Raw genomic sequence first — 19,689 nt, forward strand, 5'->3', positions numbered from 1 at the left:
GCATCCAGACCAGCAGCATCCGTAATACGGTAATTCCAAGGCATAAACGGAGAGCGTGAACACGGTAATGGGATTATTTTCTACAGCTTCAGCTCATGTAGCGTGCATCAATATCCTAAGCTCGGTGCGAAGAAAAACATCCCATCGTGTGGGAGTGAAAAACGTGCTCATTTGTGGAGGTAGATGTTTGGATAATAATTCAATTTGTCTTACAATATTACCTCCAGCCTACGTCAAAGCACCTGTGTGTCGCAGTTGATGGAAACTTATTTACTCCCAAGCAATTCGGTTCAGTTTTTGTGAGAAACAATTTCGGGTTCGTTTTATGTTTTTCCTCGCTGTTTTCATTTAACCCCAGAATTTAACTCCCAGAATTGTATCGCAACTGCTAACTTTTGATCATCCGTCTAAATGTCTCACGTGATGCGAGGTAGTAAATTTATAAAACATTCACTAACACTAACGTCGCACGTATCATTCCTTGTCTCTTTTCTCCGTCGACGCAGTTTGCAATCAATTTTCCCGCGGCGTGTTCGCCATGCTTGGAGCCGTCTCGCCGGATTCCTTCGATACGCTGCACTCGTACAGCAACACCTTCCAGATGCCGTTCGTGACGCCCTGGTTCCCGGAGAAGGTTCTCACACCGTCGTCCGGCTTCCTCGACTTCGCTATCAGCATGCGGCCCGACTACTATCAGGCCATCATCGATACGGTGCGGTACTACGGTTGGGATCGGATCATCTACATGTACGACTCGCACGACGGTAAGTTAGAGTTGTGGTTTTTTTGTTTTTCTTCACTTGCCTAGGGCTTCATGAACTGTACACTATCTCGGCTTGTCTCGTCATCAGTGTCAAGAACACGGTGCTAACGAAGAAGGAGGGATTGGTGTTGTTTCTGTCATGGCATGTCTACACCAACCTCATAAAACAGCGTGCGTTGTGGGTAATGAAATACTCCGGAAAGGAATTTATTAGATTAACAATTTCACGCATACCTTTAATATGGCCAATAGCTATGAGATAATACTTGACGGAACTAAAATGTCGAGGAACGCGTTAAAATGTGTGCTTTTTCGAAGGTTTAGAGAATATATTTGAAAAACTTTTGTTAATAACTAAAATTTGCTTGTAATAGCTTCAATATAAACTATCCTTAAGCAAAGCTGCTAAATAATGAGTGAGTCCTATCTACTCTAATCCACATGACTTCAGTTTAAACATCATGCATCTCATAGCAAGACCAAGAGCGCTTTTTATAAGAACTTGAGAGATGTCGAACACTTTTTCTAACTGCTTCTTCAACTGTTTAGAAGCTGTAGACACTAGAACAAAACGATGTCTGGCTGACAGGATACAGAATCTTCATGCAGAGAGTGCTGGAGATGTTTTTGTTCCAGAGAGTGATTCCTAGGTGATCGAACGACATGTCACACACTTTGCATTCTGAACCGTTTTTCTATCGTTTGATGCGATTCCATCGATGTGCTTGATGAACAAAAAACCGATGCATTTGATCCTGTTTTATCCACTTCTTGACGCAAAGATATTGTCAAGCAAAGGTTAGTGTTTATAAAGACATAGAATTGATATTTCATTTAGATAATAAACAAGTTTGTTTAAAAAATGCAGTTAAATGAGTGGCAACTGTTAGAAATATCGTAAAACGTCGTCAATGATAAAAATATAAGCTCTAGGTCTCCACCATCAGGTAGATTGAGTTTGAATTTCAATTTCCATTATTTCATGATCTCGAAATTATCTTCGTGAAACACTGCACACAACAAGATCGCAACAATATTGATGATTAAGCAAGGTTGACGCTCCACGGCATATGGAAATAATATTTTGCTTCAATATCAACCTGCTCATGACGCAATGTGGTTATGTATGATACCGATGTTTCTGTAGATGCCTACACAATACCGCACTGACATCTAATTTCATTCCTATCATATGCAGACTGTGTCCAAACTGCAATCGAAAGACGAGCCCAAGCCCAAGCCAGCCCAAGCCAACTACCAAAGCGCTCAATGAAGTTCATCCGACTTTTCCTCGTTCCCATTCCATGCACTGCAACAGTGCAGCAGAAGGAAACAATCCCGAGGAACAACTTTCATCGGCCATAAATTGCTACCGAGTGAAGTTTTCTTGCCCTGAAACCACGAAACCCGGTATTGAGGCCTTAAAAATACATGCTCTCAATAAATATTCTCCTTTACCGGCACAAACCGATCAAACTACCGCTGTAGCTTCGGAAGCTACACTCTATAACTTTTACCGACAACCAACAAATCCCGTGGACTTCTTTGTTGTTTTTCGTATAATGGACACCAAACAAGCTCTTTGGTTTGATGATTATTTTCGTCTTATACCTGTGAAATGAAGGCTTTTTAAGTTTAGAGGTTAAAATCTTTAAGGAAATTTAGCTACACAGATGGTTGAATGTGCAGAATATACTCTTTTCATCATTGCTTCAAATTTTGATGAAATAAAACTTATTTCTTAAAGAAAAATCATTATATATTTGAGGATTGCAGCATTGAAAAATCAACCAACAAACGAAACTAATAAATGTATATTCATATTTTCCCATAATATGTTCGCAGAGTGAGATAACTTGTTTAAGTAACATTTCATTCCGTAAGAAAATACGAAAGCACGACTTCAAATTAAAACACTACTGAACTAAGTTAACTTTTCTTCTGAATGCACCTTCCAAGAAAAGGCAAACAAAAGTCGAACATAATGCACAGCAAATGAAGTATTACGTGACCATTATGCTTCAGACAAAAATGTTATGAGCTCAAATATTTTGCCCATAGCTTATTCTGGTGGTCTAGACATCCATCCCGTTTTGAACTATTTCTAAGAACGCGTTAACGAACCAAAAGCTTTTCAATGGTAGCTTCAGCCCAAAATGTATTACCAGCATCTTTTGGCAAGGATAATTCCTGCCCGGTAAGCAAACAGCGTGCTTGCCATTATATGCTCGCAAACAAATCGTTAAAAAGCGAATTCGCTTGAGATCCACCAGACAAACAGAACGCACTATACAAACATCCAGCCAGCGTTTGTGTGCTTGCTACTGAATATGATGGGTTATTATTCAATTGACTAACCAAAGGATTGATGACGATGATGCGGGAAAAGCTACTTACGACTCTTATGCTAACCATCGGTTTAAGAAATTGCTTTTCAGTTGGATGACCAATTTAAAGCAGGCGTCAATAAATGGGTTATTGAGGAAATTCGCTAGAAAGCTTTCGACTTTATTTAACATTTTTGGGCATACAGGTAATGAAATATGGGCGCACAGTAATATTTCTGTGCAATTGCTGACTATACACTGTTAACTATACAGACACATCTTGACGCTTCTCGCAACACCGAGGGATCACACATCTCTGCTGGTTATTGTCGCCAGTCGTCTGCTTCTACTTTTACTGCTGGTACGATGTTTTTCTCCCTTGATGTAATTAGTATGAAAATGTCGTCCAACCGAATAAATAAGCTCTTTTCCGCATTCATCCGTTATTTTCCCGACCATAATCCCACAATTCTTCCACTACTCCCTTGCATGCTTTCCAAATTCTAAGCCCTGAGTTACTGCGTCGTGAAAGGCAAATTTGCGAACGAAAACTTTGGTCTTTCGTTTTTATCGTGCACTGTGTTTTTTCCTCCTCCTTCTACGCCTGATAGCACTCTCATCGAGCTCACATAGTAGCACATCTCCGCTATATCATTGACACCTCATTCACTGCGTGTGAGTGTAAGAACACTTTGCTCGTGAAGGCATGGGTTTGCTCGAACAGCTAGTGTCGAGGTGTTAAGCGAAGTGCTAAAGCTGAAAAAGCCGGATTAGGGGAACGCACAAACCATCGCCCACAAGGATCACGTCAGGAAGGGAGAGTGAGAGTTTTCCAAACTCCTGGGACATGTCAGTGAGGCGATGTTCTCGCTTTCCGCATCGAATCTGGGTTTGTGCGAAGGGATCGAAGTACTCGAAGCTGTAATAGGGAGATTTGTGATTCTTGCACAAGCATGAAACTAGAGGGTCCCAGGAACTGAGACTTGCGAGCTCAAATATTGTGATGTTATTCGATTTGAGGATGTTTCCAGGATTCGATACAATATCGAACTCGAACGGGAACTCATTGTTCTTGCATCTTGTCTTCCCAGAACGCCACAAGGACGAGTGGTGACGTTTCGAGCATGAAACATATAGATAATGCTTTCTTTTCGCCGAACACACTAATGCTTTCAAATTAACTTCTGATTAATAAAAGCCTTAAGAAGAATTTTGTCTAAAGCCCATATCCTTCAAGAACGCTTCAAATTCAGTGACCTAGTTATATTGACATTTTGTGAAATTGACAAGGCCCTATTATTAATTGCAAATTCTTGCCCTATTTCTAACCTTCCTGAAACGAACTGAGACAGCCGATGCTTTAACGAAATACTTTCCAGATCATTATCTCGGTGCGATGCGCCAGTTAGAAAGGAATTTCTTAAATCAAATATCTTTAACATGGACTCGCTATTGAAACTCATCAATCATTTCGTCCTTCAAGCTTCAATTAGAAACAATGAAACAAACACGGAAAAGTGAAACGAATTAAGCAGAAGAAGAAACAGTCAAAGCATTCAAGAAATTGAAGAAAAAAAAAGAAACTCTACCAGCCAGTTTTCCAGCGTCGGAAAATTACTGTTTCGTAGAAGACCCAACACAAACACAAACACGCTAGCCGATGCAAAATATTCACGCTTAATTTTCGCGCCATCCTTCCGGGAACTTTGCACATCTAAAGCGTCCCTTTTGATGCTTCCCGATTCAATCAATTTCATCTTAATTACTTTGGAAAAAAGGGTTCAAATGGGAGGACTGTGGGGATTCCGGTGGGCTTTACTAAAAGTATTTGTGAGGTATGCTAGTGATTGATATTTTAAACGTTCAGCAGTGCTTTTTTATCTTTTTCAGGAGCGATCACCTAATTAATCGCGAAATAAACCTATGTCACGTGAATTGTTACACCTGCTTGAAACAAAGAATGCTTATCAAGATTGTTTTTGTATGGTAGAACTGCGGGAAGTATCATTGTTTGTAATTTCATTTAGAGTTGCGAAAAACACACGTTCACTTGTAGCAAACCTATCGAAACAAGAATTCTTGCAAAAATTACTTAATCCATGCCATCCAAAGTCGAAATTCGTTAGAGAGGTGACCGCTTTTTTCACTAGATACGTGTTAAAATCAACACAAACCAACTACCACAAACTGGACCACAAGTTTATTTTTCTCAACATCATCCAACCACGTGGCAGCTTTTAACGGACATTTTTTGTTACCGTATTACATATTCTCATTGACTCATTTTTTGTCCTGCTCTCTGTGTTAAATTTTCTCATATTCTATTTCCCTCCCGGTTGATGTTTAGCTAAAAGGTACCGCCGGAAAAGGTCACGCTCGCCCCTTTTGTGCCATCGTGCTGAGCAACTTTTAATTCAATTTAATTTAATTTATGTCATTTTGTCATGCACGGATATTACGTATGAATGTTGGTGATACTTCCACTGGAACGCTTTCGAGTTGAAGTTCCGGAAGCAGTCATCATTGTGCTGGGCGATGAATTTTCATTTTTTGACCGTGAAGAGCGAGCTGTTTTCGCTCCAGATGCTCTCAGGCGGAGAAAATTCTTTATCAACCCTTTTTTCTCTCATGCACCTTTTCATATTTGTTATCGCCACACGATGTCTTTTGCTTCTTTACACGAGCATTAGCTTTGTGGGTGATGCTGATGCCACTTACAGAAGCATTCCACAAGAAAATTGGGCTCCGTACGAGAAGTTGAACCAAATAAGAAAAAAAATATTTCCAGCAGTAAGCACAAACGGCCATATTTTCCTAGGGCTTTTCTGTGTCGTATTTTCTCACTTCTATGTGCCTTACCCAGATTCGTACACTCGACCCTGGGAAACCCTTACCCTGGAGAACCTTTGAATTCAGGTATTGTTTTCCGCATGGTGTTTCTACCACGACCACACATTCTCTCCTTCTTGGCAAACTTGGCGTTCATCTTAATAGCGCTGGTGATAATGGCAAGAGCGAAAAAGAACCATCCTCAAGAACGGTTATAGTAGTTTCGCACGGGAAAGGAAACGCCAAACTGGAATTTCATTTGCTCTTAGCTGGCAAAATTCTTCTTACACAATTTTCTAGCATGGCTTCACTAAGCCCTTCCAGGATACGTTTTGTTCCCAAGAGTCACCCGTCAGGAGCTCTATTTTTTCCAAAGAATCCAAATAGAGAGTGGGAGCTGCAAAGACTCAGTGCAAAAGACTTTTTTGCTACCACGAAACCCGGTCTTTCAGATCCTGTCGGGTTGTATCTACTTATTCTACCGGTTTTCCAGTTTATCCTTTTACGGTCATGGTGGCAGTCGGCAGAAGAAAACAGTGCCTAAGGCTTTAATTCAATACAATTTATTCTCTGTACGTATGCCAATTTTCATTTGTCACCCTTGAGCCATAAGCTCGATGTGTGTCGGAGCAAAGCCCATTTGTGCCATATTCTGTCCAGCCGAACCTTGGCGAACTGTTGGGGCTACATGATTGGAAGGATACGCGTCCTAATGGGTCTCATGAAGCCGCCCTGGAGAGGACACTTTTACCTTTACACTTGTCAATTAACATCACCTTACGTCCCTGATTCCGACAATACTACCCATCTACGGATGCTTGAATGGGACTTGAGGTGTGAGGCTTATCCCTGAAGCTCCTAAAGTTCTTCCATCGATGGTCGGGACACAGACGACTGTATGTGTATTTTATTGCCCTCTTCTAACATCTTTCTTTTCATCTCGTTTTGCCGCCCTTTTCACAGGCCTACTGCGGCTGCAACAGATCTACCAGGGACTGCGGCCAGGCAACGAAACCTTTCACGTCGAGACGGTCAAGCGGATAGCGAACGTAAGCGATGCGATAGAGTTCCTGGGCACCATCGAGGAGCTGAACCGGTGGTCCCGGAAGCACATCGTCCTCGACTGTAGTACCGAGCTGGCCAAGGACATCGTGGTCAGTCACGTCCGGGACATCACGCTCGGCAAGCGGACCTACCACTATCTGTTGAGTGGGTTGGTAAGTGCTTCGTTCTTCTTTCCTGCTGAAGTGGTTCTTGTCTCTTTCTGCCTTTTTTTCTGCAACAGCATCACACATCCAGCGAGTAGTAAACATTTACATACAAATCGAACTTTCAGTTTGCCTTCGACTGCGTAGGTCGATGCGGGACACTTTATCCAGTGCCATTGTCTCCTATTTCCAATTCGCATCAGTTACTGATTTCGTAGAGTATTAATAATAGAATGCTGTGATTAGTTTTCTCGCCTTTCGCTCTTCCAATATCGTTTGTCTGTTGGCTTAGTACTTGGAATTAATCTCATCTCGAAAGGGTTGTTGTTCGTGGGGAAAACTAGGGCTTCCCACGGGTTCTAACTATTCAGAGATGCAACATTCTCGGTGGTTGGTCGGTGATTGCTCTGTTGCTCTGTTGTGATTCTACATTCAAAGAAATCCCCAACAATCCAGCAATAGTCTTCGTCGACACTTTCAACCCTCACTCCTGGCGTGTAATCAAGGGATCGGGTACTTACACGGGACCTTTTTCTAGCGCTGAGCATTTCAAGGGGCAACACAGTGGGCAGTAAAACTAGCATTACTGATTTTATGCCTCTCCACTTATCCGACCTTCATCACCTACACGGCTTAATCGTACGAGTTGTGGATTACTCAAAGGCACCGAACACCCTTCACAAAGATATCCACACGGCACTCTTGATAGCACTTTGATACGTCGCACTCTCGTACGAATGCATCCCCTGAAAGTCATCAAAATCAAATTTAATGCCCTTTTCACGCCTGCAGCCAGCGCATTGATGAGAGCTTTTCAGCAGTTTCCCCTTTAATGCGTTTCTTGCTAGTTTCATTGCCTGTTCCATTGGCGTTGTAAACCCATCCAGAAGCTTCCGAGTAAGATATTCCCTTTAGTGGAACTATCAAGCTGTGTGATTGCAGGAGGTTGTGTGTTAGTCCAGCCGGCTGTTTAACATTGCATGAAATTACCTCCTATTTCGAGAGAGAGCGAGAGTACGTAAGCCGTGCTTTTGGTTCACCGTGATAGTGCGTTCTGACGATAAAAAACAGTTGTTGTCATTTTGGTCCTGGTAAAGCTTGGCGTGCTTACTGACAGTCAGAAATAATTGCCAGCTGTTTCAGATAAAGGTGCATCTGAGCTTTTATGTTACATTCGCGAACTTGCTCTCAGCACGAGCAATGATGATACCAATCACAATAGTCACGGGAGATTATTGGCCTTCCCCGCATCGATTGGCAAGATTTTCATGCAAAAGAAAATGGTGCCAGTGAATCATAAGTAAATGCGTTTTAACATTTTTCATAGACGTACGTCAAGCCCTATCTCTCGTTATTTGTCTTTGACTATTGAAAACTATATCTTGAAAGAAAAATCAGCCGAAAAACAGATGATAGTTTCTGCTTAGTGTGACAAACGTTGGCAAGATGTTGAGAGGATTGTGACAATATTCATTTCACCCTTTCTTGAAGATGAGAAAATTTGTATTATCATCACTACATTAGGCAATAGTAGGGAAGAACCTTTCGTGATTGCCCTCATGGCCTTTTATTGTCCGGTGGTGAGAGTGCACGAGCAAACAGTGCTGAAAACCCAACCACATAGCAGTGTTGTTACCTTTTGGTTCGTATCAATTCATTTTGACCACATTACAAGATTTCAAATCACAACATTTCGTCCTCCAAAAGTGTCCACCTCCAAAAGGAAGCCACCTTACCAGAGCATTAAATAAGCATTAACTTTAAATGTATTTAGCATGCAGTAACACAGAAAGTGTTTTCCCTAAACAAAAGCATACTCCAGACACGGCAAGCACGAGAAAAGGGATCCAAGCATATTAATACCTCCCGTGGTTTATTTGAAGGTGGTCTTCAATTAAAAGGCTTCATATTACACAACCACAAGTACAGTGTCTGTTTGTGTGTTGATGTTGGTTTTGAGCTCAGACTCAACCTTGGGTGGACCTAGGGTAAGACACTTCCCATTATACCGCTCGTTAAATGGTTCAATCATCTGGAAGCGTTCGGTAAAAAGGGACAGGAATAACAACATCCGGTAGAAGTGAGGGAACCGGAACCGCATTACCCTACTTCTGCTCATTAAAGTAAACGTAATATATTTGCCTTTGTAAGATCCTGTTTGCTCTCTTGCTACTGAGCGTGAGAGTATCGATGTGCTTTGTTGTGTACGTGGTCAACCACGAGAGTCTTGTTTAGTCAGCTCACATTCCGCCAAGTCGCCATAAGAGGCGTTTGCTGTAGTCTGCTTCATATTTAATATTTCAATTAGAGCGCATCATAATTTAGACGAAGGATCGTTTGCACACAAACCACCTCAGCGTGTGCATGAATTATTCGAAAGGAGAAATTTATTTATTGTTTCTCGGAATACATTCTTCGGGAACCTCTCACGATGAGCAGGATCATCCGACTCCGTAAAAGGGTCAGCCGAAAAAATTAACACCATTTGCAGCAAAGCTTTTCCATCGTTGACTATGCACGAAACGAACGAAAAGGATTAGTTTCATACCGAATGCTGAGCATGACGTTCAGTTGTCAGTGGCAGCAGCATACTGGTCCCGAAAAATGTATGTTCCAAGAATCATAATAAGCCAAATTCGGCTCAAAGCATGCCTGCACATTATGTTCGTCCAGCGTATGTCAACATTTCACCTCTCGTTCGTTACTGATACGGATGTGGAAGCTGTCTCGAGCTGGTCCTACTGGCCCTGTTTTGAAAAAGAATATGGCGTATGTACACTCTGGGAGCTCGCTGTTTCGAAGAAGTAGTGGTGACCGGGAACATGTATTGCTCCTACATAAGGCAAGCATCAAGCCATGAACACCAAGATTGAAAACGATGCTTCATTCATTAACCAACCAGCAGGTTGTGTTGGCTCGAAAATTTCTCGACAGGAGTTGATGAGCATCGGAGTAGCTGATGTTTTTTCGGAGCTACTCCAAGCGGTCGATCTTTAACTGAACGAAACACAGCCCATGAGCTACAAAATGAAATTTAACAAACGGGGCGCTTTCTGCTGGCCTCTAGCTTGATGGAATTTGAACAAGTTTTGAATGAAAAATATTGATTATTATGGGATTACATATAGCTGGAGGTTGCATCATAAAAGCTTTTCAAAAAAACTAGTTCACTTTTTGTTGGTGTGACCACTGTCTAGTTTGAAGTGAATTTTTGCAATATCTTAAGGTAATATAATACCTGAATACATCTTAAATCATTTGATAACTTTGATGATCCAGTCTTTTATCATCATTTGAGTTAAAAATCCTGGTTTTCGTAGTATCATCGGTTATTTGAGTAATTCTTGAAACTTTGTCGTAGGAAAGAACGCGCAAGTCACAAACGAAATTACTTATCCCTTCGTTTCAAGTTCAGCATTGATCGAAGCATGGTATTTGCATTCCCATAACCAATAAATAAATGTACTAAAACGCATACGCTCCAACGCTCAGTTCAACAAAGCATACGAACTATTTTGTTTGTCTCTTTTTCGAAGAAATCAAAGATTGAAAGGACTTTACTACCTCCTAACATTATCTCGATACATACGGATCCTGCATCGTGCCACATCAGTGGTCAAACCGAGCGTGTGCAGAGATGCAAGACGAAAGACACCACACAACTAGCACATGAAACAAATTGAATTTTATTCAACTGAAATTTTCTATTTGCATTCCATTGCGAACGGAGGAAATTGTTGTGGCTCCCTAACCAAAGGAAGGGACATCTGAGCCTTACTAAATTGCAACAAACTGCACAAGAGCTCTGCACAAGTCCAGTACAACAAATATCTGATTTCAGTCTGATGCTTCCCTATGCTGCCCATCAGTCTCGTTGTGGCGCTTTCCTCATGGTGTCTCTTTCCTGCAACATGGTATGGTGACTATCAAGATCCTTCGTTATACGAACACATCCACACACAAACACAAGCTGTGTACTGATAGTGGTAGCGGTCAGCCATTGTTAGCTTGATGGTCTGCAATCACGTCAACATCTCGAGGGAACGGCCCACATTCTCATCATCATCGTCATCATCATGATCATTGCAGTCATCAGCATCGATAAATTATGTTCGTTTACCTTGCACTCGATGGGGCTTTTCCGAATTGGTTACCGCATCATCGTGTTACGACGCCAGAAACACAGCCGAAAGAGGTTTACCGCAACAAGATTCCCAAAACAAGCCGAGCTGTACTTCCTTCCTTGAACCGTTCCTTCGTTCCCTGGAAAGGTGCGCGTAGCATATGGCGAACCAAAATATTCCTTCTTACATCGTAACACAACGCACGATCAATGTCGACCGAAACCTAACCGAAGCCGTGTTTCACTCAATCATTCCGCTTGATGCAAGGAATTGGTAGGGCATCGTTCTCTTTCAATGGACAAAACAAAAAGCGTAAGGTCACGTTAAGTTACTCATTTTACCAAAACTGGTTGGATGAAACTAATATCGAGAATGTTTTCATCAATCCTTTAGTCTTTGCTCGCCATTTAGTGGTTCATTTTGTACTGCAAATCATGCCGTCATTTCTAGGAAATAATGTTTACAGCAGTACGACCCAAGCTACAGACATTCGAATATTCTTCCATCGTAACAACACACCCGTTCCATCACTATCGGAATGTTGCTAATTGCTTCTTGTTGACCACGCTGGCAAACCACAGTCAATGTGACCGAACGACACAACAAAATACAACAAGAGCTGTTTGGTACCTGTTTTGTTCGTGTATTTGCTCTGCTGATCGTTTTCACACAACTCCAAACAGGACGCTGGTAGACGATCGCTGAACCGAACGCAATTCTCTTTGCCGCTTGAAATAACATTCACGGTGCGGTTGTTCCAACCAGTTGACAGCCAATCTATTTAGTTTTGTAATGGCACAGCACAAGTACTATGCAGCATATGGAGCACTTTCAGATGGTCACCAAGGGACTCAATTGGAAATAAAACTCTCACATTCATTTACTGCAATGTGACTCAAAACCACAAACAAGGGATTTCACTAGCGTACTTACATTACAACACACAACACCAAGCTCCCTACCGAAGCTATAAGAAACGACGTTCGCTTGATGTTGTAGTTTGACATTTTACAGAGAGTGGAGCCAAGTTTATGAGAGACAACCACATGAAAGAGGAAAGTCCCATGCAACCAAGCAAAACGTATGAGGCTGTTTGGTGTTCACATTTAGATGGAGACGCCTGGTCGTTCATGCGATAAGAAAGCTTTACGAATAATAATCTATGCTACAAAATATTTTCTGCCAATGCTTCTCATTGGAAATCATTAAACAACATTTTTTTTCTTATGATAAGAAATAAAAATGTGACGATTTTTTAAGCCATTATCCCGTTTTGAAAACGAAACGCCTGGGTTTCGTTAGCAACATCCAAAACGGCCATTACATATGCCGTTATAACCTTCGGCCGACCCATCGCGTTGATCATACACCGTTTATCTTTCATGCTTATTCCATCTATCAGTTACCATCTTATCGAACTTTTACGGATCCTCGCTTGTTATCGCAGTCTCGGTCAGGAGTTCCACATCCTCAGAAGCTTTCTACCTCCCATCGCTTGTTGTGTTTTCCCGGTATAAAGAACAAGTGATCGATCGGAACTTACTTTGAACGGTTTCTAAAAAAGCATTTCGGCTCATTCTCTCGCTATCTTTTTATTCTAAAATCGTTGGGATGTACTCGAACGGTGTTTGGTATTACATCCGGTAGCCAGCAGCAAAGGGCACATAACTCTCCCAAACGTACTCACTTTTCCTCTTCTTTTACCAGATTGTTCGTGTTATTGAAAGCCCAACCGGAACCGAAATCAAAATGCGAATCAGACTGCGTGCAGACATAACCCATGAGCTTCGAAGCTTCTTCCGATGGGCTTACACCAATTCAATAGAATCGACGAGTGAAGCCCAGCATAAACCTCCCCCAGTCAATTTATATGATTTAACATAAATTGACTGCTCTTCCGTATTCGTTCCGTCATCGGTTGTCTCGCCCTTGACGTAGATACTTCTGCTACTGACGCTTGATGGCTTGTCGGGAGGTTCAGATATTGGGTTGTACAAGTCACATGCAAGCTTTGCTTTATCTATTATCTTTACACTCATGCACATAACGATACCGAAGGCTACATGCATAAACAAGGAATTGATGCTCTTGTAGCTTCGATGCTAGCCAGTGTACCATTTTTCGGAACTTTTCCTTCTGGGAAAAGCGATTGATAAGGTTGTTTGTTTAGCAAGTTCATGTCCGAGACGTTTTTCGATAGCGTGTTTTGTTCGCCATTGTTCTAAACTTTATTGATTATATTATAACTGTTTTACATGCTACACTGCTCGTACTTTAAAACATGTTCACTCACTTGCTGATGCTTCTTGTGCAAAGTCGTACGAATAAGATGCCTTTGGGTATGATGTTATTGTAACCTGCTCCAGTAAACTTGATGCAATTTGAATCAAAGATCCATCCCAATGTTCTATTCTGCAAAAGTTGCAACATAAAATCATGCCCAGATCATTTAAACGCGAGATTCACGGAAACCATCTTTCTTATGCTGATACCCACAAGCCTCCATCTACCAATGGCGTGTTTTGGAACCATTATCTGTGTACCCATCATTCGCCGTATCTTCCAATTTCACTTGCTACCTTCTCACACTCTACCAACTTCCTTTCTCGTTCTACGTTCTCGTTGCAGGTGATGGATGATCGCTGGGAGAGCGAAGTTATCGAGTACGGGGCAATCAACCGGCTTCCGAATCGTCGATACGAGCAAAAAGTACGTCAAGGAGTTTCTTGATGGATGGAAGCGATTAGATCCGACCACATCGCAGGGCGCTGGGAAGGAACTGATCTCGGCCCAGGCTGCCCTCATGTACGATGCCGTGTTCGTGCTGGTGGAGGCGTTCTCCAAGATTATGCGCAAAAAACCGGACCAGTTCCGGGCGTACACGATGCGCAATCGAGGCCAACCGTTCAACCTGCCCACCAACGGGACCCGGACGTTGGACTGCAACACATCCAAGGGTTGGGTCACTCCGTGGGAACACGGTGATAAAATTTCACGCTACCTGCGTAAGGTAGGCAAAGAAGCTGTTCTCTTTCACTTAGCTGAATCTTACGTCATGTTTAGATCCTTTTCGAATATTCTGAAAATCAGCTCAATATAAAGATAGTTAGGGTTTTACGACTTGTTGTAAATTCAACATTTTGAAAATATTTTAAACTGCTCTCAGCTGTATCATAGCAACTGTGACTTAATGTGTGTGTCTCTTCGTAATATAGTTTGGCTCAATATCTGCCTAGGTGTGTACCTTAGCCAAAACGAGCTAGGATTTATGAGCCCATGATACATTATTATGGCTACCGGTCTTTATTTATACCATCACTTGCGCTGCGTTTGTTGCGTAGCAATGTTTCCTTTTCTCAACCATAAAATGCAACCCTAGTGTCGGCTACTGCCGGCTTCTTGTGTCGCTCTGTACTATAAAAACCGCTGATTCCCTCTTTTTGCTTATCGTTCCTGCAAATGGCACAACTTTTACACTTTCTCCCGTCTATTGGCATCATCACCGGCTACTACAAACACCACAATTGCACGGTTGGCATTGGGCCACCGACGACAACGCTCCACGACACAACATGTGACTGCTTTACGGTTGGGTTCACCCAAAACCCTCCGGCATCGACCAATTTTACGACTACACTTTCACCGAGAACAGGTGGAAATATCGGGCCTTACCGGTGATATCAGATTCAACGAAGACGGCAAACGCCAGAACTACACACTGCACGTGGTCGAGATGACGGTAAACAGTGCGATGGTGAAGGTGGCCGAATGGTCGGACGAAGGTGGACTGGCGCCGGTCGTCGCCAAGTACACCCGGCTCAAGACAGACATGCATTACGAGCGGAACAAGACCTACATCGTGACGACCATCATCGAGGAACCGTACATCATGCTGCGACAGCCCGAACCGGGCGAGACGCTCGAGACGAACGAGCGTTTCGAGGGATACTGCAAGGATCTGGCCGAGCTGGTGGCGAAAAAACTCGGCATCAACTGTACGTATACAGAGTTCGTTTGCTTATCCCTTAGTTTTCTTTTGCTTTCGCATCCCAATCGCATGTGTTCCTTGTATGTTTGGGCGAAAAGCTATCGAACTGACATAATTTTCGAGCTCTACAGCCTTGAGCTAAGGGGTATAAGGAATGTAAACTTTGAGATCATGTTTTTCTATTAGCTTGACCATGTTTGTAAATCAATTTTAGAGCTCAGACCTATCATCCTTACCTGCTCTTACCAGTTTCTGTTTGAGGGTATGCTTGTAGTAAGCTCCGTTTTCTTCATGTTGGACGCTCCAGACGCTCTGACCCTTCGAAGGATATTTTTTATTCTTTCAAAGGTGTGATAATTTTTAAACCTTATCGTAAGCAGCTTTTGTGGATAATATTTATTCTTCAATCATTCATTATTAAATTTACTTCTTCAAGTAAAAAATCAAATTAAAATGTTCAAAAAGTCAAACAGGACAAATTGCTTTGCCAAGCCAACAGGCGATCTCCATCATGTGAAATTACTTCACTACACTACCTTTACAAGCATAGACCCTGCAGTCTCAACAGATTATTTTGTTTTTCTTTCTATACATGATAGCACTTCATATCACATATGCTCTCTAACGTGAAGAGATTCTAGATCTGTGCTCGATGAGCACGAATGCTTCAACAAAGCTGAAAAATTTGAAGTGCAGTTCGCAATGTCGAAAGGCCCTTTAGGCGCCTTTCGACATTGCTTTGAAATTAGGCAGAATTTCAATTCGCAATGACTAGCAACACGTCATCATGCAATCAGACTATGGAAATTCATACTTTTTGCCAACAGTTGTCTATTAACTCCAGCCTCTTCACTTTATGGAAGCAGTTTTCGTAGATTAATATGATTTTTCTATTGGTATATTTTCGTAGAAGTATGAGAAGCAAATGAAATCGTCGTTATGTGAAAATAAGCCATGAAGCACTCGCTTTTCTAGCAAAAACAGCAATCCTCATTTTTTTACCCTGATTTTTTCGCTTCAATAATCACTCTCAATATTACCCATCTGCTCTTCTATTTTCATGTATGAAAATTTAAATCTTGCCTTAATGCATTTTCTCAAATGAATCCACCGAGACGAGGGATACATTTGCATTTGCATCCACCAATTTAAGGCATCCTTTTTTCGATGCAAACCCTTTCAAAACAGACCCATGTCTAACACTCGATTATAGTTTTTTCCATGTCTTATAGCTGACCACAATTACACACACCATTAAATGAGTCCCCTTTCTCAGCTCTCTCAGTAAGAAAAGGCCCCAACTTTAAAAAAAAACTGAAGAAAAGCTCACTTACGGTATCTTCCCACGAAAGTTTATATTTGAAAACTTTCAAATTAGCCCCTCAAGATACGGACACAATCCTCATCTGATGTTTGAAAAGGGTGGATGATCTTTCACAACTTCCTTCTTAATTTTCCGTCCTATTCTTCCTTTTTATTAGACGTTCTGTTTTGTCAGTGTCCTACACCCGAAGCTGCTTTTACGCTTCTCAACGGGTCATCCAAATTAGATACCACCAACGAAACCCAAGTTCTAATGCAAGTGGCAAAAAACAACAAAAAACTTCAAATTGAATCTTTTTCCCTCCCTTCATCTCTTTCTCTATCGCCCAACACGACTCGCAACAGACGAACTGCGGATAGTGAAGGATGGTCAGTATGGTTCAGAAAATCCCGACGTCAAGGGTGGCTGGGACGGGATGGTGGGTGAGCTTGTACGGAAGGAAGCCGACTTTGCCATCGCTCCCATGACCATCACGTCCGAGCGGCAACGCGTCATCGATTTTACCAAACCGTTCATGTCACTCGGCATCTCCATCATGATCAAACGGCCGGTCAAGCAGAAGCCGAGCGTATTTAGCTTCCTCAATCCACTGTCCAAAGAGATCTGGGTAAGTAGCGGGCGTCTGTTTACTAATGAGTCCTGTCTGCGAACATTGTGACCCGACGGCGTCGCGAAACACGATCAGTGGAACACGACGAAATGTCACTGAATGCCTTGTGTTCGAAGGCACGTCCGATGGAACCTGCAGCACAGTTTTCTCGTCTAAATGCGTTATCTAATACTAATGCTGCTTATGTTTGTACTTGACGTGCGTTCTCCAATGCGTCCAGGTCTGCGTTCGGTTCAGTTACGTCGGTGTCAGCATCGTCCTGTACATAGTGTCACGCTTTTCGCCCTTCGAATGGCGACTAGTTAATTATAACGGTAATTAATTTCTCTGTCCAAAGGAACGGACACCATTTCGCCCCTTTTCGGAAGTGTGCCGCCTTGGGGGATGCAGTGAATTTCCACCTCCGCCCGTCCAATAACTCCGCCAACCAAAGGCAGAGGTTTATCCGATGGCGCACACGGCACGTTCACCGTTCCACATGAACCATTCGAATGAGTTGTGAACACTTCCGGTGGAAAACACTGCATCTCCCGTATGAGCGCACACAAAAGACGTAACTTATCTCATATGTTTTCCAAACATCTTTTTCTACTCTGCTTTAACTCTACAACCTCGAGCGTCCTTTACCTTACTTTTTAGGTTTTCCTTTGTTTTGTTTATCCCATTACTTCTCATTCAGTTTTGAGCACTGGGAGTCATTACGTACGGGATTCGATATACTGCCGTTTGACCAACATGACTGCCGCTTTTTTCAATCTTTGTCCTTCGTTCCTAGGAATTAACCCTTGGTGTGAGAACTTCTGTGTACTGAATAACCATTGAAAGTAATATCGCTTGACCGTTCGATCATAATGCCGTTCCAAAGTTTTGGGCACGTCATCTTAGATTATTAAAAAGTTTATCAATAGGGAATTTTGAAATTTATTTTTTTTTTAAATCGTAGACGGAAGTTCAAACGAAGCTTTTGCAATATATGCTTTCAGCTTCAAGAAAGCTCCAAGACAGAGCTTTTCTTAATGGCATGGGAAAAGGTGAACTGCAAATGGTTTATGTTGCCTCCAAAGCCTTCAAAATATATGTAAAAAAAAAGAATCGAATTTGTGGGACATTATGTTTTTGACGTATTTTGATAAAACATTTGAACAATCCGTTTCTCATACAGATCTCAAACAGCAACTCGATTGTGCAGCAACTCAAGTACCCAGAGCTAGCGGATGTCTGTAGATGCATTTAAGCTTTATAGTTAAGCAACGCATTTAACATTTTCTGGATTATTACACAAGTAAGTTTTAGTTGAACTAGAAGCTGATTTTTAAACGAAATTGTTATTAATTTTTAACTCTCTCTTTTACAATTTCAGGTTCAATAACAATAACGAACAATATTCCAGCCACTGGATCATGGTTCCTTGAGAGGAACAGATTATCAAATTAATCAAGCTTAGTTCAAACTAAAATTTTCAACATATTGAGAAAAAAAACAAAATTAAAAAAATGTGAAGCTGAGTACGCAGCATAAAATTGATTATGATTGAATTTTTTTGAATATTTTAATTAAACTGAGATTGTGATGAAAAAAGGGACAGTAATTGATTCTTGCCCCAGATGATTCAGTCCTAAACGATTCGTTACAAGAGGTTATATTTTTTTATTATTTGATGTTCAAATTTGACTGACTACAACTAAAAACTGTTACATGAATAAAAACAACGTTTAAAAACAACACCATGAACGATTATTATTTCATCTTTCGGTTCTTTATCCCACAAAAATCCAATCACCGATAAATGTATTACAGCATCTGAACAAGCCTCTACCGCTGTTGGCGAAAAACACTCCTCACTTTACAAACTCATACACGTTTCGGCAAAGATTTTCAGACACAAACCCAACCGTTGACAAATAAAACCAATCAGTGAAAACCAAAGCGAAAGAAAACACGCAAACACGGTAATCAATCTGCAAATAGTTGCGGGATTTTTTTCACCCCCTGGTTCGTTGATTATGTTTTCCTTTAACGCGGTATCGAACGTGGTGTTTGTGTTGCATTCTGTTGCTGGTTGTTTTCGTTCGCACACCTGTCGATTCCTTAATCGTGGTCAGGTTCGGGCGATGGGAGTATTTATTATTTTTCGCCTGCTTGTTACGGTAAACCTGTTGCCCTCCAAACCAGACAGGCGTGAAAAAAGGCCCTGTGCTACGTTAATGAGTCAGTTTCCATTACACTGGGTTTGTGGTGGGCTGCTGCAACAGAAGGAACTTTGTACACCACCAGAAAGGATTTGCACAAACACAGTAAGGAAGCAGGGTAAAAGCTGTTGTTTTTTTCTCTTCTACCAAAACCTTATTAATCTAAATGGAAACGAATGTTGCAAAATAAACACCAAACTACATTTTTTTTTTAATCATCATCCACTAGCAAGAATTGAAGCGAGCCTTTATAAAGAAAAACCTTTCAGCTTTAACTCACTCATTATTTAACGTCAAGTAATTGTCAAATAGCATTCTGCTCTTTTG

The 19,689-nt window shown here is 41.6% G+C and overlaps 1 protein-coding gene across 1 annotated transcript; it reads left to right on the forward strand.

The window, feature by feature from the left end:
- The first annotated feature begins 509 nt into the window (after window positions 1-509).
- On the forward strand, window positions 510-17,495 carry LOC126562575 (glutamate receptor 1-like). Its single transcript, XM_050219123.1, is given in 7 exon segments — window positions 510-764; window positions 6,883-7,136; window positions 13,880-13,929; window positions 13,931-14,261; window positions 14,904-15,246; window positions 16,908-17,170; window positions 17,394-17,495. Coding segments are annotated over 7 exon segments (1,569 nt in total). The 5' UTR covers window positions 510-538.
- The last annotated feature ends 2,194 nt before the right edge of the window (window positions 17,496-19,689 follow it).

The sequence above is a fragment of the Anopheles maculipalpis genome, chromosome 3RL (assembly GCF_943734695.1).
Source record: "Anopheles maculipalpis chromosome 3RL, idAnoMacuDA_375_x, whole genome shotgun sequence".
Classification (NCBI taxonomy): domain Eukaryota; kingdom Metazoa; phylum Arthropoda; class Insecta; order Diptera; family Culicidae; genus Anopheles; species Anopheles maculipalpis.